This window comes from Anguilla rostrata, chromosome 4 (assembly GCF_018555375.3).
Source record: "Anguilla rostrata isolate EN2019 chromosome 4, ASM1855537v3, whole genome shotgun sequence".
Classification (NCBI taxonomy): Eukaryota; Metazoa; Chordata; class Actinopteri; order Anguilliformes; family Anguillidae; genus Anguilla; species Anguilla rostrata.
In genome coordinates, this window is record NC_057936.1 from 26,218,471 (window position 1) to 26,242,573 (window position 24,103).

At 40.7% G+C, this 24,103-nt stretch overlaps 2 protein-coding genes across 2 annotated transcripts in view; one reads left to right on the forward strand and one right to left on the reverse strand.

Annotated features, from left to right (window-relative positions):
* The window catches only part of LOC135253041 (cilia- and flagella-associated protein 44), a 32,473-nt gene extending 18,575 nt beyond the window's left edge, over positions 1–13,898 (reverse strand). The window contains exons 1-14 of the mRNA XM_064331819.1: positions 13,605–13,898; positions 11,909–12,068; positions 9,187–9,349; positions 8,479–8,581; positions 7,463–7,679; positions 6,513–6,627; positions 6,149–6,313; positions 5,295–5,450; positions 5,160–5,207; positions 4,386–4,485; positions 3,335–3,429; positions 1,767–1,976; positions 1,157–1,267; positions 693–845 (exon numbers count right to left, since the gene is read on the reverse strand). Of these exons, the coding sequence (XP_064187889.1) occupies positions 693–845; positions 1,157–1,267; positions 1,767–1,976; positions 3,335–3,429; positions 4,386–4,485; positions 5,160–5,207; positions 5,295–5,450; positions 6,149–6,313; positions 6,513–6,627; positions 7,463–7,679; positions 8,479–8,581; positions 9,187–9,349; positions 11,909–12,068; positions 13,605–13,641 (1,833 nt within the window). The 5' untranslated portion in view covers positions 13,642–13,898. The remainder of the gene's footprint in view (positions 1–692; positions 846–1,156; positions 1,268–1,766; positions 1,977–3,334; positions 3,430–4,385; positions 4,486–5,159; positions 5,208–5,294; positions 5,451–6,148; positions 6,314–6,512; positions 6,628–7,462; positions 7,680–8,478; positions 8,582–9,186; positions 9,350–11,908; positions 12,069–13,604) is intronic.
* Positions 13,899–20,981: 7,083 nt separating this feature from the next.
* The window catches only part of boc (BOC cell adhesion associated, oncogene regulated), a 31,270-nt gene continuing 28,148 nt past the window's right edge, over positions 20,982–24,103 (forward strand). The window contains exon 1 of the mRNA XM_064331820.1: positions 20,982–21,365. The gene's annotated coding sequence lies outside the window, so the exon portion shown is untranslated. The remainder of the gene's footprint in view (positions 21,366–24,103) is intronic.

The window sequence follows — 24,103 nt, forward strand, 5'->3', positions numbered from 1 at the left end:
TGGGGTCCCTCAGAAAGGAAAACCCCTGATCAATAACACCTAACTGAAATACCTCCGCACTTGCAATGTGAATTCTCAAAGCACTGACAAATGGTTGTGTAAATGGTTGGGGAAATTAAATATTCTACAATGTACATTTCCGGTTATTTTTGTCCTTTGGTATTTTGTCCTGGTATTTTTTGATGCTGCAATTTCCTTACACCTCCATTCTCAAATTCTGTCCAAAACACTATTTAGAGGCTATTTAATTTATTTCATTTAATCAATTATTTAAGAGTTAAGGGCCTTGCTCAAGGGCCCAATGGCAGAGTTTGGTGTCTTTTCATGCAGGCACCCAACTTCATCTCTCCAGAAACAAGTTACCTATGCCAACCAGGGGCTCAAACCAGCAAGTCTACAGTTGCCAGTTGAACACCCTACCACAACATGGGCACGTACCAGTCCACACACACTCAGCTGTTTATGGATAACCATTATAATAGCATACAGTTTCTTCAACACACACAGTGATGGCCGAAAAAGAAAATACCCAAGTCAGATTTACTAACAAGCATGTTAGAGGATGTGAAAGAAATACTGTTTAGTGAAGGAGGGAAAGACAAAAATGGGATGCTGAAAGAGAGAGAGATGTGTCACACAGAGAGAGGAATGTAGCAGTTCAGACAGGAGAGAGGGGTGAGAGGTCATCTCACCTTAATGCGAGACTTGATGCTGTGAAAGTGGAAGTATCGAGTGCGCAGTCCGTGGATCTCAAAGGTGGTAGCAGGTGTGTGAGACTCTGCTTCAGGGGCCTCAACTTCAATAATGTAGCCATTATGACACAGGATCAGCAGTGTATTCCTCTCCTACCAGAGGTACAGCGCAGAGATAGAACACACATACAGGCAAAGCATAGATACCAAACACCACAGACATACAGCACAAGCATAGCACACAGATATACATGCACTCTGCACCGCCTCACAACACATATGATCTGCTTTGCTGTTTCAATGCCTCACACACACACCCACCCACACACACACAGATACAGCACAGAGCTACACGCACAAAGAGACTGTCGCTCTCTCTTTCACACACACACATTTCATGATAAGATTTTGTTGAGATTTGAGATTTATTTTAAAACACAGAGTGAAGGAGGAAGGTGACTTACATGTGTTTTGGGAGACCACTCCAGAGATTTCACTGGTCCTGGGACAGTGACAAAGCCAATAGGATCATATTTATCCCCCACGGAGAAGAAGAACACAGTGTGGTCTGCGCTCTGGAGAGGGAGAGAGAGAGAGAAAGAGAGAGAGATGGAGAGAGAGAAAGAGAGATGGAGGCAGAGAGATTTTTTTTATTTTTATGTCCCATGTGCCATTTATTTAAACATTGCAAAAAATATTTACAGAAACAATTACACAATAACCATTAATCAATAAAAGTGTTCCTAACAGAAATTAAAAAGGGACAAAGCCAAAATCTTAAATAGAAACAAATAAAACCAAAATAGAATGATAAAAACCACCAGAAACAAGACCAGGTCAAAACCTAGTATATGGCTGGACCTAACACACTTCATCCGGCCGACCAATGGTGTAACTGCATAACTCGATCGACCAATGGTGTAACTTCATCACTCAGTCAATCAGTCACAGACATTCGTGTTTGTAGGACTGGCCCCGCTGTTGCGGTCCAGCCAAAGAGACCTCCAGTAAGACAATGATAAAACCAGTAAATAAAATAAATAAAGTAAAAACACAATAAAACTGCCCTCTTACCCCAGTGGCTAGGATCTCCCCGTTGCATTCGTATGCAATGGCGGTCACAGGTGCATTATGGGGCTTCAGGGCTTGTCTTAGGCGGAGCTCTCCGTCCTTGGTCTGGCTCTGGCCTTGCACAGCCTGGAGGCTGACAGATCGGTAGAGCTCCAGAAGGCGCACTACCCCATCCTCAAACCCCACCACCAGCACAGCCCCCCGAGGATTAATCTGAGGGGAGAGATCAAGAACAATCACACAACGTACTACATCCTAGGCTCTGGTTACACTAGTTATTTCATTGTGACTTCTGTGTGACTTCTAACATCCAATGACGCTAGGCTGCAGTAAGTGACAGCCCTGGAAGCATGCAAAAATTGGATTTTGTTCAGCTGGGTTTGAATCTGCCAATCCACTTAAAGAGGTGGCCTAGCTTATGTAGAGCCCAATAGCCCAATGCTAGTTTCACCGCTGGTTGCACTTGGATTCAGTCACAGTTAATCAAATGACCGCATTTCATTCCTTTTAAGAGCCATATGCTTTGTGCCCTGGCATACTGCCAATTCCGTGATCTACCACCATTATGGTAGATAAGTATATACTCATCACAGGAGAGACTGACACTCCTGTGTGGGAAGTGTAGAGTAGGGCTGTCACTTTTTCCAAAAATTCAAGCAAATATTATAAATTATTTTGTTCAAGTTTCCTACTGTCAAAATTTCTATGAAACGTCGCCTGTATAATTACTATGGCCCAGTTTTCATTTCCCATTAATAGAAAACGTGATACTCATATCTGGAGTTCTAAAGCTTTAAACAGAACACCCCCTAAATGAGTGAGGATTTCACATCTGCGCAAAGGGGTTAAAGTCACAAATGGGGCAAGCTAATAGCTAGCTAACGTTTTTGTGAGATGTGCTGTGAGAAACTTTGCCAGCTAACTTTGTTCATTGTCATATATCCAACCATAGGTGTCACCAGCATCAGGCTTCCGGGGCTACAGCTCGGAATGTTTTTTGATTAGCGGCAAAAACATTATTTTAATAAAATTCCATTTTATTAAAATAATAAATTGTTGTTGAATGAGGGGAGCGCCGGTCCCCATTGTTAACCAAAATTGGAAAAGCTGACCACTTTGTTAACATAAGCAATTCTAAAATGAAAGGCAACATATAAAATGGAATGTTCTGCCTGAACAAAGCAACTGCTCTAATGTTCAATGTCATATCAAGTTTGGAGCTGGGATGGGGGGGCAGGGGTTATGTGAAAACTACCAGGCAGCATTTCTTCAAGCACACTTCAAGTTCAATGCATGCTTTTTATTTGCAAAGAGTTTTCTGCTGTGACCTTACTCCAACTTGTAAGACAGCAAAATCACTTAAAATATCTTCTAGTGAAAGGTCTGCCTTAGACAGTGTGCTGCAATCGGAACAAGAGTAATTTGGTCTTGATCTTGTTGTACATCCGGGAAATATGTAAAGTCTCAAGTAAATCCTGTGCAAGTCTCCAATTTGAAGGCACACTGCAATCAAACCAGTATGTTGAAATTCCCAAAAAGGTCTGCACACGCAAACATGCACAGGTACTCACTGAGCGAGGTGCCCAGATCAGTGCTGTTCCTCCTTGGCTGTACTGGTTTGTTGTCAGTTCCCTCTTTGCCAAGAAGTCAAAAATCCGGACAGAGCCTGGGGAATGAAAGATGGTGAGACAAAATATGATCTTCCTAATGAAGCCCAGAAGTAAGGAAAGCAGACACCCCCACACGCTAGACAACACTGCCTTTGAGCACTCGTTAAATTACTATTGATTTGGACTGAAAATAGGTGATATTTAAAGAGTAACTGCACTCTTTATGAACAGGCCACCATATTTCTCCAGTCCGGTTGGACTGAAACTAATCTAGCCAATTAGGCGCAGGCAGTGTTCCATCATATTAAAAAGTAAACAGACAAATTTGTGGACGGCAACAATTTCCTACTGGATATCTTGATCGACATCTACATGACGTAGTAGTATCTCCAAATATGTACTCAGATATCACGATTGGGGCAGGGCCAGAGTGGAAGGGTAGTTTAATCTAGTTCATTCACAATTACAAAGATAAAAATACATTGTCATTTTATAATTTATCATTATCTGTATTTGAACAATATTTTGAATAACAATCTTTTAAACAAGCTTTTAAAATGCATTTAGTTTATTTTTATTTTTAAAGATGTAAATTAAAAAGTTAAGTAATCACGGTATACACATATACAGCACTACTTCTGGAAGCATAAAATTGTTGTACAAGCTATTTTGGAATTACTTGAAAAAGCCTGTTGAGGTCCCTACACCAGCCATTGTGAAGCTGGCAGGTATTGAGAAAGTTCTGTAAGCACCGAAAATAGCCTTCATTAAACACAAAAACTGAAATAATATCAATGAATTCCCTTTAATTTCGAAACTACCAAATTTAAATTTTCCTGAAGACACGTTCAGAAACTGCTCTCATCAGGTAACATCTCACCTGCACCCCACAGCACCTGCTCTAAAAGCCCTTTAGTATCTTTCACTTCAAGTGAATGAACAAAGTTATATGGCAAATATCTCCTCATTCAAAACATTTCAAACTATCCATGCTGCCAAATATGCTGCGTACGGTCCAGTGCTGTAGTCGCCATGAGGTGGGAAGTCGTGGAGACGTCCATGGCCTGAATGGCACCAGCATGGAAGGTGAACAGGCGTTCTGGGTCATGGGTCTGTAAATACGCAAACACGGTAAACACACATGTACACACAAATAGACAGCGTAGGGGTGGGACTGTTTACATAAGGAAGTAAGTACTCGCCAGCAGTTTAGAAAAAACGTTATCGGGAATTTTTTGTAGCATTTTTCAATCAAAGTCACTCCTACTTCCCCTCTCCAATCTGCAATCTTGCCCTAGAGCAACAAGACTACAGCTGTGCCTGGTATCTGGTAATGGCTCAAAACAAGCTTTTATCTTAGTGTTGTCGCGTCTTAGTTTTGTCGCACCTTTAAGCTCCTGTACAACGCACAAAAAAATTTGAGTACTTAAGTAAACAGAAGGAAAACTCCACTTGTAAACCTTTTGAGAAAATAGTAAAATGTCCCAAGTAGTATATTGCTATCCCATAGCCTATAATAGCAGCACCACGTACTTTGTGTACTGACGACAACTGCTGGGCCTAAAAAGAATGGTTACTGCAAAAGACAGAAATGCTTAGAATTGTAGGTGTGTGGGACATGGTGCAGCAGGAATAGAACAGTCCAGTTACATAGAATTGGAGACCTCGTTTTCTTTATTAAAATATTAGTTTCACAAAATCATCCAAATATATCACATTACACACCTTACACAAGGCAGAGTGCCTCACAAACACATGCACGTACACAAAGGGTTGGTAAACTCACCATGTTTGAGAATGAGAGGTCCAGTTTCCATATGGAGCCATTAGCATCCTGTAAACAGATGAATCTCGGTGAGCAGAAGCCTAGAAACACTCTTCAGGCTGACTGTGTTTCTGCGCTCCTGCAAAGACCCCTGACCTGAGCAAACCAAATGAAGGAGTCCGGTAAAGAGCTCTTCACCATGGAGGTCAGGCAGACAGTGCGTCCAATCAAAAGCTCGTTCATGGGCTCCATCTCAAAGAGCCCACTGTCGTCTGGAGAATCTGCAGCATCGATGCACTCCACATCCCAGGTCTGCACACCAGTCACAGCATAACTCAAAACAGACATCTTTGACACACATGCATTTCACAGACATCTATTTATTCATTTATTTACTTACTTATTTTTTACTTACATATTAACTGACTGATTGAATGAATGAATGAATGAATGATAATTAATTAATTAATTAGCATGTGTTTGTGGCATGTTTGAGGTGTGTGTTAGCTTCGAAAGAGACACAACAGGGTTGGATGGAGATAGGAGGGAGACTGGGAGGAGACAAGTAAGAGCTGGGTTTTTTTAGAAGCCAGACCTGGGTCCAAAATATTTGAAACATTCTTCAATAAACAGATGATTATTATTTTCTGCAACACCTCTTTTGGAAATTGGATTGTTTGCATGAGTCAGAAAATTCTACCCCTCGCAAACCTGTACTTCACAGTCATATCTGATGTCTGTTCTACCCCCCCCCCCTCCCAAGTCTGGATCCACCTCCTCAGACTGCACCGCCCTCCAATGCAATTACTGCAGTTCGATGTCTGATCTATGCTCTTGCATTTACATTCTAAGGTACTACAGATAAGAGTGCCTGCAAAATGCCAATAACAGTAAACTAATGTAGAAAGTATTACAAACTAATTGACCCAGGCCTGGTGGAAAGCAAGCTGGAGTGGGGTTGGGTGGAGGTAAGTTAGAGGTCTAGTGCAGCAGAAGCAATGAGCTCTTACCCTGACAGCGCCATCTGTGCCAATAGTGATCAGCTCACCCTCATCCAGAGCAAACTGCTGAATGGAGCCGGCATGGCACTGACGTCCCCTCTTTCTGCAAATCTCCACCTTAATTAGGCCCCCTTCCCAAAGCAGCATGTTCCCCCACTCTGAGCCAGACACAACCTGCAATAAAGCACATGACCACCACTATCATCACCTTCAACATCATCATCATCACCACCTCAATCCGCTCCACCATCATCATCAAGACAACCACCATCACCATCCTGACCATCATCATAAAAATTATTTTATGCTGGTTCTGATCCCTCATACTTCTGTAGAGACAAACACATCCCACAGAAAACAGGCAGAGAGAGACCTTGCCATCAGGAAGCTCCACATAGCCATCGATGTCTGTCAGGGCTGTCTTCCCAAACCGTCCCAGCAGCCCTTGCAACTTGAGCCCTGTGAAAGTTTTGGCCATCTTCCAGAATCTAAAGGGGTTACAGATGTCAAATGTGATATAGTGGCTGGGGTAGTAAAAAATATGTTCATCATCACAGTTCTAACAATCTCAGCCAAAAACTGTGAAACTCCAAATGAATATAGCATCACTGAGAAGCATTGTACCTGGTTAGTGATTACCAAGCACTCCTATAACAGGTTACTGAGAATCAGGGAGACTAATCACTAGGGTTGGGTACCTACCAGACCGAATCGCAAAGCAGATTTCAGTTTCATTTCAGTGACACATCTTCACTAGCTAATGTTGCACTCGCTTTAACAACTCAGTCAGTGACAGCAGGTACTGCTAGCAAGCTAGCTAATGCTTAAACTCTGCCACACGTGAAACAGTATAAATTATAAGTATAAAGTATAATTTAAACATTTATTAAACAATTAAATTGTTCAATTTCTTTGCTTTTGCAATAAAAATGATATTCTTTACATTTGCTCTTTATTTTAAAGAAGGTAACAATTAAGTATCATTTTATTGGTATTGACAAAATCTAAACAATACCTATTCCTTACTAATATCTCACTATGGGAAGGTAAGGCCAGTCATATCTACATGTTTGTAAGGAGACACATCATTGGCTACATTACATTACAATCCCTGGGCAGAAACACTTATCCAGGGAAATGTACAGAAGTGTAATGTACTCTCAGAAGTACAAAACAGAAGAAAAGAAGGGACACAAGTACGCCAACTCTGTATATCCACGCAAAGCCAAAGGTAACGCTTTACTATGTTTGGCAACAGAACCAAAACTGTCTTTTGTTGCACAGTCAAACAAAACTGACCACTGTTTACTGTGGAGCACTAACTTGATGTGTCCTGAGCCAGAGGTGGTGAGCTGGCCAGGGTTGTAGGGTGAGAAGGTGACTCGGTAGACATCCTGGGAGAAGGATTTGTAGCGAAGCAGAACCCGCTCCTGGACCCAGTCCCACAGGGTCAGCATGAAATCTGGTGCACAGCCCACACTCGCCAGCAACGTGCCATCATGGTTAAAATCCACAGAGCTGTAGGCCGTTACTGTTCCCCCTGTGGATGCATTCAAGCACACATATAAAAACTCAGTCAGCAGTGCAAACAGGCACACAGACAGAGACACACACATGCACACACACACACAGTCAGCATTACACACGCATGCACATAAACACCAATATATAGACTGCTGAGTGTACCTTTCTGTTGTCAGTAGCCTTTCCAAATTTGCAGCATTTGTACGACCATAGCTAGTTCTTATACATTTTATTTTATTTTACCTTAAAACATGGCACTTAAAAAAAGAAAACAAAATAAATTGGGAAATTGGGATCCTCCTGTGTGCATTGGTGGAATCTTCCAGCAGCAAGTGTCACAGATGGTGGCAGACCTGGTTGATCGACTGGCTGAAGCTGTCCAGGTGCGAGGATACACCAGCACCGCTTTTAGTCACCAGCTGTCTTAGCCAAAGAACACTTGCGGAATCTGACAGAAGGCATGTGGTCGAGGCATGCCTGCACGCTTTCAATTTCCCTACTTCTCTGCCTCAGTGGCAGGCTGCTCCAACCTGAGGCACTGAACTTCGATGAGGCCAATTTGGAGAAAAAAAATAGCTAAGTTTAAGTTAATGATTAAAATATACCTGTAGAATATCCAAACTGATGATCAGAGTGCATGTAAAGAATAAATAGTTCATTCTTCAAATTAAGAGGGTTTTTTTGGGAATATGAATTAACCATATAAAGTCAAGCTGACCTGCTTTTGGAACACATACAGACACATAAAGTATAGACACAGTCCACAAGTGTGCATGTACACACACTAGTGATTTTTGGGAACAAGGATACAGTACCTCTGAGGATACGGTAGGGGCGCAGAGAAGGAAATGCATAGATGATGATATTGGGCTGATATCCCTTTTCTGCCACAGCAAAGTAGCTCTTACTGGGATGAGCCTTCAAAGAGAAGGGCACAAAGGCATATAAGGATTATATGAGACCAATACATTTAGAACAGTAATTCAATGAGAAAGACAGGTTCACCTTTAATGCATGTAAACTGTGACATCACAGCGACCATGGCTGATGTTTATACTGGCAAACAATGCTGGCACAAATTATGGAAACACTGCATTTATGAATAGATTTTGAAGATTAACAAAACATTTTGCATAATAAATATAAAAGATGAAAAAAAAATTAGCATTTGCGTTAAACCAATAATAATCATTATACCTTCCTACATGCACTAGTCTCTACCTTCGTATTTTATAATCAGTTTGCACATGCATTTCTTTGTCCAATATTTTTTGACATAAAATTATAACGTTCATGCAAAAAAGCCTTTTTTCTACGTACATGATGATAGTTTTCTACTAGTATTGCAGCTGACAAAATATTGCCCAAAAAATATCAATAATAGATTTTTCCAAAAGAACATACAGGTAACATTGCTAATTTACCCAGATGCCTGACTTACCTATTATGAGGTCTGTGTGAATGAGGCGGTGTGTGTATAAATGAGTAGGTGTGTGTAAATGCAAGGAGTCCTGTGTTAGTACCATGATGGTGCCGATTCCTCCCCCGCTGCAGCTGCGCAGGTACCGCTGCTCTTTACTCTGAATATCCAGCAAGACAAGCAAATTCCCAGCAATGAAAGCAAGAGTCTGCTCATCCAGCAGCTGTAGGTTATTCCGTCGGTGACAGTCATAGCCAAATGAGTGACTGAAGTGTTAAAGGCAGAACTTCCAGCACTGAGAAACACAATCCCACACACACTCACATGCATGTAAATGCACACACAAACATAAAATAGCATTTGAGCATTTAGCAGATTCTTCATCATAAGATAACATATTGCCATTTATCACATTCTCTTATCCAGAGAATAATATGTACACAGATTACATTCTTACATACAAACCATTTTTACAGCTGGTTATTTTACTGAAGAAATTCAGGTTAAGTACCTTCCTCAAGGGTAAAATTGCTATACTCCAGCAGGGAACTGACCCCACAACCTACTACAGTGCTGTGAAAAAGTATTTGCAGCCTTCCTGATTTCCTATATTATTGCATATTTGTCAAACTGAGTGGTTTCAGATCTTTAGACAAAATTTAATATTAGATGGAAAGCCAAGTAAATTCAAAACACTTCATTTAAAATTCTTATTTCATTTATTTAATGAAAATGTTATCAAACACCCATATCACCCATGTGAAAAAGTAATTGCCCCCATAAACTTAACTGGCTGTACTGCAATAACTGCAACCAAACGCTCCCATCTACCCATTTTCTAACCACTTGATACAGATAAGGGTCGCGGTGGCACCAGGGCAAGCAGAACAGCCCAGACGTCCCTCTCCCAAGCGACTTCCGCCAACCCATCCCGGGGGATCCCAAAACAATCCCAGGGCAGCCGGTGAACATAATCCCACCAGTGTGTCCTAGGTCTGCCCCTGGGTTTCCTCCCTGGTGGCTGTGCCCGGAACACCTCCAGAGGGAGGTGCCCAGGAAGCATTCTTGTCAGATGCCCGAACCACCTCAACTGACTCCTTCCAATGCGGAGGAGCAGCGGCTCTACTTTGAGGTACTCCCGGACAACTGAGCTCCTCACCCTCTCAAGGAGAGTAAGCCCTGACACCCTACGGAAGAACCCCATTTCAGCCACTTGTATTTGCGATCTCACTCTTTCATTCACTACCCAAGCTAGTGACCAAAGGTTGCCTTTCGCCTTTAAATCCTGACTATAAATACCACAAACAGGAGAGGAGACAAAGTGCACCCACTTCCAACACCCACTTTGAACGAACTCGACTTAATGCCAAACATCCAGAGCCTTCAACATTTATGGACAAATCTCATACATCCCTGGTGCTCTGCCACTGAGGAGCTCTCTTACCACTCCAGTGACTTCTGCCACGGAGATAGACTCTGATCCCCCAGATTGCTCCAGCTCAGCCTCCTGAAAGGAAGGCGTGTCTGCCGAATCCAGTAGTTCCTTCCACCTTCTGACAATATCCCCAGATGAGGTCAGTTTTCCCCATCCTTTCTAAGAACAGCCTGGACAGCGTCCCGCTTTCCCCTCCTGAGGTGCCGAATGATTTTCCAGAACCACTTTGGGGCCAACCGAAAGTCCTTCTCCAAGGACACTCCAAACTCCTCCCATGCCCCGGCTTTTGCTTCTGCAACTGCATCAGCTGCGACCTTCCTCGCCTGCTGGTACCTGCCTGATGAATCAGAGGTTCCCTGCGTCAACCAATAAAACGCCGGAGTTATCCAGAATTTCCATATCTCCCTGTGTCCAGCTCTTCTGTCCCTATCAAGGTGGTCACGGCGTGGGACAGTCATATTAATATAACTAAATAAATGTATATGTATTAAGTTGGGTTTTTTAAAATTTATTTAGACAGTTATGTGTATTACAGGATTTGCATTTAAACAGGTAACTGCATCCAGTCCCTTATATAAATACCTTAGCATTTCAGGTGGTTGATACTAGGTGCTTTCGGGCTCAGGTTTATCATCAAAATTTCCCAAATAGTTACAGCAAAGGTTAAAGGTTATTGGTCAGATAACACGAAGTGCATCCCACTGAAAGAACTGCTTTTCCGTGCTACCGTACTTCCATGGTCCAGAGTGCGTAGTCCCAAGCACTGACTGGAGTGCGTATTCAGGAGCATGGTAGTTCGGAGCATAGAAGTTTGCGGTTGTGCCACACCCAATGGCTCTCACTGTCGTTCAGTGGAGTCCCAGAGCCTTAGAAATTGCTTTGTAACCTTTTCCAGACAGGTATTGTATATTGCAACAACTTTTCTCATCTCTTCAGGAGTTTTCTTTCATCGTGGTATAGTGTGCTTGTAGAAACTTTGTGATGACCACTTCATTCGGATGGTAAGGTTCAATATGAGAGAGGTTTAGATTCAACAGGGCTGGCTGCAATCAAGGCTGTGTTCAATCAGCTGAATCAATCTAATTATCAATTAAATTTGGGTAATAGGTTTATTGAGCAATTAAGGGGGCAATTACTTTTTCAAACAGGGAATATGGGTAAATACTTTTTACTTAATTATTTTTTAATTAAATAAATGAAATTATTTTGAAAATGTGTTGTGTAATATTACATTTGTCTAAACACTCAAATCCATTCAGTGTGACAAATATGAAAGACAGAAGGGGGCAAAAACTTTTTCACGGCACTGGATCCTGCTGTCTACAAACATGCTAACACAAGCAGACACAAACACAGAGATACACTGAGCATTCCTCCATGAGTAGGATACATGAGCTGAAGCAGGTCTCTGGGGATGTTGGAATTGGGTGTAATGAATGGCCTAGAGCATAGATCCTCATAACTGTAGTACATGTCCGCTGGGATGGTCTGGGTCTGAGTTACCTCCGTCTCTGCTCCTCCCTCTTCTTCCGTTTCCCCGTCCACAGCAGCTGCCATCAGAGACACACAGTACATTCCCTGTTTGAAAGCTGGCAAAGAGCTCACACAATGCTCAGTACCTCCCCAATGTCCATTGTGAAAACAAGTTTCGGTGCTTCAGGGTCTGCATCAGTCCTCTTACTCTGTTTGAAAGCCTCTCAGCCAGTTATGTGCAGCTATGTAAACTTACTAAGTAAAATTAACTCGCGTCACCTCCATGCAGCTCCCAAGACTTACATAATGTCTGATGACTGATACCTTTCTGCCTAATCTCTGTGCTACTCACCTGACTGATTCCATTCCATCTCATCTCTGTGTAGCTCCCCTGACTGATACTGTTCTACAGAATCTTGGTGCTTCTTTGCTGACTGATACTCATAGATCGTCTGATACTGGTCTACCTAATCTCTGAATTTACTCAGAGCTCTTGAACTGCAATGAGTGTTGGGGTAACCCTAGATGACCAGCTGTCCTTCACTCTCCATATAACAGCAGTCAGTCGGGCATAAAGATTATTTCAATACAGCATCAGGAGCCGTTCCTTTCTCACAACCTACTCTACGCAGCTGTTATTTAAGCCCCAGGTACTCTCACGTTTTTTGTAAATCTAACTCCATTAATTTTAAAACCTGTATCGTGGATGTTTGTGTGAGTACAGGTTTGCATATATGTGCATTCATTGGGGTGTGCTGATATAGGGGAGAGCGGGGAAATAATTAACGGTTTTCCTATTTGATTCAAAATACGACTAGAGATAAATACATCATTTTTAATTTAAAAAAGAAGAAAGAAAAACAACCAAAAGCTCTTGGCTATGATTATACAACACAATGAAATTTCTGGGACATACCATTAAATGGCAATCTGACCGACACTACCGAGAGTGAAGTGACACTAATAATGATTTAACTCTGAGATAGGAGTAAAAACAAAAAAGTGGTGCGGGGTACACCTAAGTCGTAATAGCTGTAAAGGTTAACAAAGTAAGGGAATTCACCACAATTCCATGTTGCATGATACAAAGGGGGTGCAGCGCTATATCGTTTAAAACGCGCTGTGGTGGTACTACAAATTGATTGAACGTGACTGACGAATGTTTTTTTATACATAGTAGGTTTGATTTAAATGCAGTTTTAGCATATAGTCTTTTTTCCAACGATGGTATTTCTCGATGTAATTGCGCCGCCGTGTTAACACATTTCTATGGTTGCGGGTCATGGCACTCTTCACGGTAAGAAATTTTAGGATAGCGCTTTCAATATTTATTGTGTCGAAAGTGCTGCGACAGAAACAGCGGTAAATTTGCTTAGGATGTACACCTGTCCAAAATATAAACAAGTAACTTTTGACTCATGAAACTCACTTTGGCACTGTGTGCCTAACTTGCTGTACTACCTAGACTCGCTAGCCAGATAGTAACGTTACTTACTAGCCCAGGGAGCATTTCAGCAGAATAACTAAGTTAACTATCCATATATGTTATCAACATGTTACTACTCCAAACATATTATCTAAATATCTAGTTTTTTAGATTCCAGTTATTTTACCGTTTGGGACACTTGACAGTTTCTCCGACGTATCCATTTTTTGTTTGAACGGTTGCTCGAGCAACCTTCGCAAAGCATTGTGGTTCTTCTTCTTCTTCTTTTTAATAACGAATTCCTACCAAACCGGAGCATTATCGCCACCTACTGTTAAAATTGAATATGAAACCAAATTTTTCAATCTTTTGCATTAGACCCGTTTGTTCCAGAAACATGAATGCATGATTGTATACAGCACTTCCCGAATGATAGGGGGGAAAAAACATTTAAATTCCATTCCCTTAATTCCAAAGCGATCCAGTTCTTCTTTTAATCTCTGACGTTCTGCAGAATATTGAGGACATAATAAATATTACATGTAATACTGTTTCTTTCTGCTGATGGCAATGGTCACATTCTCCGGTTGGATGTTTCTTTGTCAGTCGTTGTGTGGTATTCGTATGCCTCAGTCTCATCCTGCTTATCAAGCACTCTTCTCTTCTTTTCCTCCCAACAGGCCTCCCATTCCCCAACTATTTTTGAATTTGATAAAGATGTCTTCCTTTTGAAGCCTTGTTCCACATGCCACTGCTTCTTAACTTGGAGTCATATACGATTTAACTTCCGCTTTGCTAACTGTGACATTGATCTCAACTGATTCTAGGTTAAGAGCCCTCTTAGCAAATTTATCCACCACTTCATTCTACCACTGCGAGCTGGTACCCATAAGAAGATAATGCTACTTCCAAACCGGGTAATTCTTAACAATGTGGTTAATATTTCATAAACAATATCTTCTCTACATCTTAAGGTTGCATATTTAATATTCATTAAAGCCAAATTAGAATTAGAGCAAATCACCATTTTAAAAGGCTTGACTATCTCAGTCCAATGTAGGCTAATTCAAGTAAGATAGCAATCAGCTCTGCTGTATATACTGACATATGATCTGGTAGCCATTTTATCTATTTAACTTTCAGTTCTGGAATTTAAAAAGCGCATACTGTATGTCCAGTATTTGGATCTTTTGATCCACCAGAATAGACAGGAATGTATACACTATACTTAGTTCTTAGGATTTCCTCTACAAAATTAACAATATTTTTTATTTCCATTATAATGAATTCTTACTAAAATATCAAAATCTACCAAAGGTTGAGGCTGTAACCAGGCTGGGATTACTGACCAAGGTACAGTAAGACTAATAGACCATACATTAATTCCTGGGTGTTTAGCATAATTGTTTCCTGACGTTATGAAACTCTCCTTTTTAATCTTGTCAGCCTCCCAACCTGGGATCAGTTTTTAGAAGGATGAAAATGCTGATGCCCTTGAAGATCAACCCAATAAGTTGTCATTAACCGTTTTTCCTTCTTAACTACAGAGGTATCTCCTCTAATTATACCTGTAGAGCAGCTAATGAGGTCATTTTGAGAGCTTCACAATTTATCCTTAGAGCTTGTGCTTGAATACTATCCAATCAATTCAGGAAAGATCTGGGTGCTGAACCAAAAAAGATACAACCATAATCAAAGATTGATCTAATCAAAGTTATGTACATGGGTTTTAATGCTATTCTGTCTGCTCCCCGTTCAATACCAGTTAGACACCTCATGACATTTAATACTTTCTTACATTTTGTTTCCATTTTCTCAATATAACATTTCCATGTTAACAAGGTATCAAACCAAATTCCCATAAATTTAAATACTTTCACTCACTCTAACACCTTGTCATATAGTTTCAAACAGAGGTTATCTTGGGTCTTTTTCCTTGTGAAAAACAAAAAAACAAAACTGAGAACTTAAAACCCCACATTAGTGGCCACCCTTCTACCAATTTAATAGCTTCCTGAATCTTACCGACCACATGAATAATATTCTTCCCCCTTTTCCAGAGAGCACTATCATCTGCAAATAGCGACCTGCCAATGTCTGGACCCATTTGATTGTATATATCATCATCTCATAAAAAACGTTTTCAACGTACAAAAACGCCAAGTTACTCACACATACAAAGCACTGTCTATAACTCATTCATTCAAACTGGCAAAATCTAGGCCTACCATTCAAAGTATTGATATCAAAATGATGCCAACTTACTGTACTACAAACAATATAGGCTATTTTGCCTCACCAAAATTAAAGAATCTGTATTCCAAAGCAATGCTACCCATAGTTTCCTAAATTGTTTTAAGTCACTTTACCCTGTGTGCATATGCATACATTACATGGACAGGCCAAACATATGTGTGGATGGGTTTGTAAGAGTCAAGATTGATTGAATAGGCCTGAATATATCAAATTTGTATCGGTATGTATTTAGCTGGCCAGGGTTTTTGTTGCATGAATGATGGTATGTTTCTTGGTATAAATGTCTGTTCATAAATGTGAATGTAACATGCTGGGAGCGAAATGTCCCCATGGGGATAATGAAGTATTCTATGTATGTATGTACAATATTTATTTTACATGCAGTACTTATTGTAAGTTGCAAATACACAAGAACTTGTACATTTAGTAAAATTAAGTTGACAACCAAGGGTAAACATATGTTTTCTGGAGGAATATGCTTTCTGTAGGTATTCATATCCTGCACTGACATTCTCAGTCACCTGAGGAAGAGTTGCTCTTCTGTTTGTTTATTGGCTAATAACATGACACACATTGCGATAGCAATAAAGGGCACTATATTATTGTAAATCTTTTATGATTTTATATTTTTGTAAATAATAAAAAAATTACTCCTTGTGGGCTCTCACCCTGTTGTGATCAGGAGGGTTGTGTACCTCTGGTGCTATGAGCTATGGCAGTGGGAGGAAACTCCTGGCTGGTTTTTAATACACTGGACATGTCTAAGGTGAGAGATCAGCACAGTCAAATCAACTATTACTGTAGAGCACTGCCTGCTCACATATGTGTGTGTATGTGTGTTTGCGTGTGAGTCCGTTGGTGAAGGACATGATTTCCCTCATTTCACACTTTCCTGTGAAATTCCTTTTTAAGCTTTGATAACTAATAAAAGAGGTGCTGGGAGGCTCTGCCTAATTTCATACAGCCACAGTTTGCATTTGCAAATTACAGCAGCCTACTTACTACTTACAAGCCTGACTAACAGCAACCTGACAGCTGAGTGCCAGTCAGAGCACACAGCAAGGTAAAACCTAGTGGTTTGGTTGTTTCTTAGTGAATTTAGTGTGTGTGATAAGTACCCATTATGAACAAGTTTTGTACAAAGAAGCTCTCCAAAAGGATACTTTTTGACTGAAGTACGAGGTTTAGGCAAAAAGAGAGAATGGGTAATTAAAACATTTGTTTTTTGGGGTTCCCAGAGGGTCCCATTCTCAATAGAATTAACTTCTGGAAGTGGAATATAGCGGGGGGAGAGATATGCACAATATTCCAATTAGGAGAGGTTTGGTGCCAATTGGAATGGTTTTGGAGACACTTGGGCCCACCTATGTGAAATCATGTCAAATTTAACTGTGTCCTTGTGCTGTATACATCCTGGGGTACAACTGGCAAAATATATATGTTTCGTTCAGTATCAGAAGTACATGCAATCACTTCAGAATTAAGAAAATACAAAACGATTTGTGGATTTCTTGTATGTTTTCTGAGTGAGACCCATGGATTTGGTCATTTTGGTACAAGTGTGCTCTTTATTTCATGCTTTGAACCATGTCTTACAAAAAACACTTGGTTTTAAAGGGGTTAAACTTTCCTGCCCTCAGTGAAGGCAGTAAATTCTCAGGCTTCCTGTGCAACACTGCTGCCCTGGTCAACTTCCCTATGTGATTCCTTCAGTCTGGCCTCCTAATTACCCCTGCTGCCACTGCCCTACTCTGTTTCCCTTGGCTATTTCTGCTAAATACTGCCAAATACACACCAGGAGCCCAAATCACCTTCTTGTCTAAATAAGGGTTTAAAAAACTAATAAATGAGAGAACAGTTACATCTCCATCCAACTGCAGAGAGAAAATTAATGCGTTGGAGGATGTGTGGGTGAGTATATGAGTTTGTGAATAAGTGTATTTGTGTACTTGTGAATTAGTGAGTGCACTTATGTGTGTGCATGTGTTTGAGTGAATGAATTAGAGAGCTTGTGTGATTGTGTGTGAGTGATTGAGGGTGTGTGTCCTGGTCCCTGTGTAACACTGAGGAAGTAACACAGCTGCTAAGGTCAACAGGCAACACTGAGCATGAGGGTCATCACTATGGTACCCGGTGAATAGTGGGTGTACGGGCAGTGATCTGTCTCTCTGCTGGAGGCAGTAGGAGCTCCAGGGATGGTGAGAGTCAATGACCTGTGGAGCCTAACAATGACCTTGGATCAGCTGGAGGCTACAGTTGCTGTACTGTCAGAGCCTACCATTGACTACAGATCAGCTTTGAGACGGCAAGTTTTATATTGCTGTGGGAAATGAGCCAGGTTGAGCCACTCATTTGGAGGTTCTTTGGAATTCAGTCCCTGCGCCTCCTCATTTGCAACTCAACACAGATGTACAGCTCCCTCCCATGGGCATGATGGGAGTCAGGTACAGTGACAGCAATGCATGCTGTCATTTGGTCTCCTGCAGTATATTTAACGGGTTTTTCATGGTCCGCACACAGTTGCTTTTGTTTCGGCTTAATTCAACTTGCAGTGAGGGAGGGGCACAGAGGGAAGGTGGGCAGAACATGGGGAAAGTTCTCTCTGTGAGGGGGAAGTAGACTCAGAAGTGGACTAATGCTACACCAGAACTACAACTTAAATCCTCAAAAGCATGCATTCACCCTCCAAAACACCACTTCAAACCCAAAATACCATCTGACCTGCCAAAAAATTACCTCAAACCCACCCACACATGTAGACACGCACTATCAAGATTTGTATGCCGAGTGTTCACATGTTCAGAACATGAGATGGTGACACAGTAAGATACAAATTGAGTTGCTGTCAGTTACACTACATCTTTGACCAGGTAACACATAAGTACACACATCTTATGTGTAATCACAACTGGGGTGATCTTGAAACAGGAATGCAATGCCACATCCCCAGTCAAAAAAAGTGTGACAAAACCACATTAATGTCACGCCTCCCTATTCCAAATGATAATGACGTTCCTGCTGTCCTATCCACCTCACCCTCTATCAGAGCAGTAATGCATGCAAATAAATGTTAATCTGTAAATAATGATATGCTAATGATACCCAGCTCCCACAATGTGTTTGCTGCTGCTGCCTGCCTTGCTAAGAGGGAAAGACCACTATTTCTTGAATTCCTGTCACTCAGAAAAATGAACGTACCTAACCATTATGGTTAAATATGCACAAAACTTTTACATTAGTATTTACACTTTTGTAAAATAGAAAAAAATAAGAAAAAAACACAATATATATATAGATATATAGATCCCCAAGAGTTATCTTCTTACCAAATGAGACAACTGCTGCCTTTCCAACTTAAACCGATTGTAAGTTTATTCACTATTACAATATAATACTGCTCAATTACAGTGCAATGTCGTATTACGTTTCACAGTTGTTCAGCTGTACGAACTTTTTATAGCCACGCAAAGCAACTCGCCTCCATGTGATGTCTGTTGTTTTTTGCAAACAGATTATTTTATGGTTATAAAAGTTATATACATATATATATATATATATATATATCTTTTATAACCATAAAATTATATATATATATATATATATATGACCAGTTGAACAGGTGGACCTAATAAAGTGGCCGGTGAGTGTGTGTTTGTATATATATATATATATATATATATATATATATATATACATATATATATACTGCTTCCTCAGTTGAGATATAAGAGAGCTCTAAGTATCTAGTCTTGATTTTAGGTCTTTGATAGCTTTTGGAGTCTGTTTTTGGCATTTGTCAACATGAGGTCCAGAGCTGTGCGAATGAAAATTAAGGATGCGATTATGAGACTGAGAAATATGAAAAAAACAGTCTGAGACATAGGGCAAACCACAAAAAATTGTATAATATGTGATTAAAAAGAAAGAGGTCACTGGTGAGCCCAGCAATCGCAAAGGGCCAGGCAGACCAAGGCCTCTATGTTAATGACAGAAGAGTTCTGAACATAACGAGCAAAAACTCCCAGACACCTGTCCAACAGAACAGAAGTACTCTTCAGGAGGCAGGCATGGATGTATCAGTGACCACTGTGCGCAGAAAACTTCACAAACAGAACTGCAAAGTTTACATTGCAAGATGCAAACCACTCTTTAGCTGCAAAAATAGGATGCCCAGGATACAGTCTGCTGATAAGTACCTACAAGAGTCTGCAGAGTTCTGGAAGAATGACTTGTGGACAGATGAGACCAAGACTCATTGCATCAGAGTGATGACAAGAGCGGAGTGTGGAGGCCAAAAGAAACTGCCCAAAATCCAAAGCACCTCCCTCATCTGTGAAACATGGTAGTAGGGGTGTTATGGTTGGGCATGTATGGCTGCCACAGGTACTGGCTCACTTGTCTTCACTGATGACGTAACTGCTGATTGCAGCTGCAGAATGAATTCTGAAGTGTACATTTTATCTGCTCAAGTTCAAGCAAATGCCTCCAAACTCACTGGACAGTGCTTAATCCAACAGCAAGACCAAACATACTTCTAGAGCAACAAAGAAGTTTTTCAAAACCAAAAACTGGAAAATTCTTGACTGGCTAAGTCATTCACATCTGAATCCAGTTTAACATGAGAACTTAAGATAACTAGTTGGCTGCACTACAGCCCAGACAGAGCATCACCAGAGAAAATACTCCGCACCTGGTGGTGTCCATGGGTCACAGATTTAAAGCAGTCATTGCACACAAGGGATATGGGACAAGTACTAAACATGACTACTTTCATATGCATAACATTAATAGGTCCCAAACATAATAATGGGCTGAATCTCTGAATCTGTGCTTCAACCACATGTGAACTGTTTGATTACAAATCTAAAATAGCAGAGGACAGAGGCAAATCAAGAAAAATATGTCTTTGACCCAAACATTATGGAGCTCACTGGATATACTGATAAATGCAAACACATACACGCCGACATATGTACAGTACACGCATAAACACACACATACGTTCCTCATTTTGTTCAGAATAGGGAGACATAGTGAGGGGGGAGTTCTGCGTGAATGGCGAGGGTAGCTTGCTGTGATCAGTGCAGTGTAGTATGCACACAGAACCCCGCACAGCACGATACAGCTGCCGCGCGCACTGAGGGCCTCAATAAACTAGGGTTAATTCAGCCTCTGTGGCTTCTGCTGTGAGGGAGCTGGAACACGAGGAGGGGGGAGGGGGACACTCTCCTCCCCAAAACCCTACAAACTTACTCATTTAGTTGCTCGCGTAGCTCATATGCGTCAAAGTAAAATTCAGCTTTATAAAATGTGCGTTCTGTGATTACGAATGAAAGTAAACAACTCACTTGTGGTAATGCAAAAATAATTTTATTTGGATGAAACGAAATACATGTCCAACTTTTGGATTTGGGAAAGGACACTATTGTTCCGATCCCTCCCCCTTTCTGGGGAAGTGGGAGGATCCGAGAAGGAGAAGCAAAGGAGTGAATTGTTTGGGAACTCAGTCATCCAAAAAACGGCCTTTCAATTTGAGAGCTTGGAGAGCCCAACAAAATATCTTTGGTGTCGTAGTAATGACTAAAGAGGTAACGCCTAAGAGTTAAAATAAAACCGACTCCTTGGATTTAAGTTCATAGAAAGAGGAAATTTGCACGGCATTAGTGGGAAAAACACTACGGTACAACTTTAGGTACGTTTTATTTTTATTATGTTTCCAGTAATTTTCCGAAACGTAAATTTTTTAACGGCTGCTTTTTGAAAATAGTCATAAATTGTACTTATACAGTATTAAACGAATTGTTATTTACGCCTAAATGCCGTTTGTTATCAACACAAGTCTTGTTTTGGTTTGTGCCCACGCTTAGAGTTGTGCGTGGTGCAGTAGTTAACACGGTTGTGTGCAACAGTTGTTCTGTTTCGAGGACATTGTGTTTTTTTTCTCCCTCTCTTTTTGGGAGCAATATCTAATTAGAGATTAATTTGTGAAGGCGAACGGTGTGCAGTGGTTATTACACTGATGCGGCGGAATTCGGCAATAGTAAGAACTTATTTTATGAACGCACTTTTGATGTCGTGCGTGGTCCAAGAAGTTAAAGCATAACTCAGCTGCTTTTTAAATTTTAGGTTAATCTGTTCCAATGTCTTTATTTTTGTGTGTTTGCATTCAAAATAAAACCGCAATGGAAATATGCTTTAGAGCCTGTTTCCCCATCACGGGCAGAAAATATAAAATTTGTAACAGGCCGCAGACCTGAGTGGCCATGGAGAACACTGCTCCGAGGCACTGCATAGAAAATTGCCCTCTTGAACCAAAAGGATTGTTAGTGTGTATGCATTGTAGGTTATGGGCAACTGTTTTGACACGCTACTGTGATTTTTGTACGGAAGTTGTGACTTTGATTTTTTTTAACGCGTTTTGCGTAAAAGAACTTCATTGACATCTAGGCATCACTCAAGCTCGGGATAAACCCAGAAGTTCCGCTTCCAAAGTTTCATTTGCATTATAGCCTCTCCCTCAGCTATGTAGCCTACCCAGATTACAACATGAATCAGAAAATGTAATTAGCGACGTTGTTCTTTGGAAAATATTGCCCAGATGTTTGGAATGGGGTACTATATTTAATTATTATTTTTATTACAGAATACCTCCCATATAGTTGCTAAGGATAATTAAACGACACCAATCGTGCATTTCGTTTAAACCGAAATATAGTTACGCAAGTGTGAACGCGCGACCCAGCAAGGAGGACAGTCGCTTGGAAATTGCGGAATGATGGGGCTCAGATTTCAAACCCCAAGTGCGGTTGTGTTATTTGGATTATAGCTCTGGCCGACAACCTCGCCTGGAGCTTCGAAGATATATAAGAGACGCGTGTCGGCCATTTTTTGAAATAACTGACATTATTTAGATAATGCTGTTTCTGTGGTTGGTCTGCAAACTTGCCCGAAAGAAACAATATACAGTAAAACCTTACAAACATATCACTAATATTGATATAAAAACACTCAGTTGGTCATAATTTGTATTTTGTTGCCGTAATTCTGAGAAGCATTTGGTATTGGTAATTAAATTGTGTGCCTCACAGTTTAATGATAATTGCCTGGCTGTATCTTGTGTGTACTGTTGTGGTGTTTTATACTGCATTGACATTTATAGTGGGTACTGCCTGACTCTGAACTCAGATCTTTATTGCAGAGTTCAGAATCGTCAGTGACCAGACCACTGTGTACAATCAGTGTGTCCCTTTAGCAGTGTACTTGCAGTGTGTGTGGAGTGTACCTTGACAGTATATCCAGATAACAGTTTTTCTTTCTTAGCAGTTGTATGATAACATATTTTAGTAATTGTGAAAAAGTTGGAAAGTCTTAAATGCTTTGATCTGAGCTGTTCTGGTGTAAGCTTGCTCTGTCATAACACCCAACGGGCCTCCATCTGCAGGCTCTGAGAAAGTGAGAGCACTGTTTGTCCCCCTCTGTTTGAACCATCACACACACTTGTAGGATTGTGTATTTTTTAAGCTAGGAGTTTTAATGTGTAGTGGAAGTGTAAGATTGCCCAAAAGAGCGGTAGCATTTTATAATGTGTAAGACAGGTGTATGGTGGTAAAATGTGCAAGGGAGGTATAGGGTATTGTCATTTGTTAGCGACATGTAGGATTGTGTATGGGAACTGGAGCTGACTATTGGACTGGGGAAGTTTTGCTTTTATTCCTTTCTTGCAGATATTGATTGAATGGCAGAATTTATACAGAATCCAGAGAATGATCCATGTTTCTCTTGCCTCTTCTTCGCTTCCTTCTTCTGCCTCCTTCATGCTAGGTCATTCCATTATCCATGTATTTCCAAATAGAGTTTTCATGTTCAGATAAATCCCAGGAGCATGTAGTCATAAGAGCAGAAATAAAAAGGGAACTTGTGATGCAGGGGTGTAATTGAACCTAAATACCCTATTTGGAAATGGGAAGATTGTGTTACATACAGATGTTTTTCTTCCCAGCTTGACCAATGATATTTGAAATGATTTGTTGTCGAGTCTTATAAATCCCATGGTACTACAGAAAAAAAAACTGCCTAAAAAAGTAAGAATTAAAGAGAAACCAGCCATACTTTGCAATGAATCAAAGAATGTGTCTACAGACACACACATGCATAAGCAGGTGCACATACACACACACACATGCAGGTATACAGTCAGCTTAGTTTCAATCATATATCTTTGACTATTTGATTGCTACCAAAAATAAAATCAGCAGTGGTGGCAGCTGTAGCCAGTAGTGTTTTGCAGTCAACTTTTAATTATGTCGCCTGCTTCTGTGTTTCATCATTTACATGTGCATTAACATAATTAGTGGGAACAAGTTTGAGGGAATCTAGCTGCAGTAGCTTGATTGGCGAGCTAGCTGACAGTGACCTGCTCACTAACTGGCA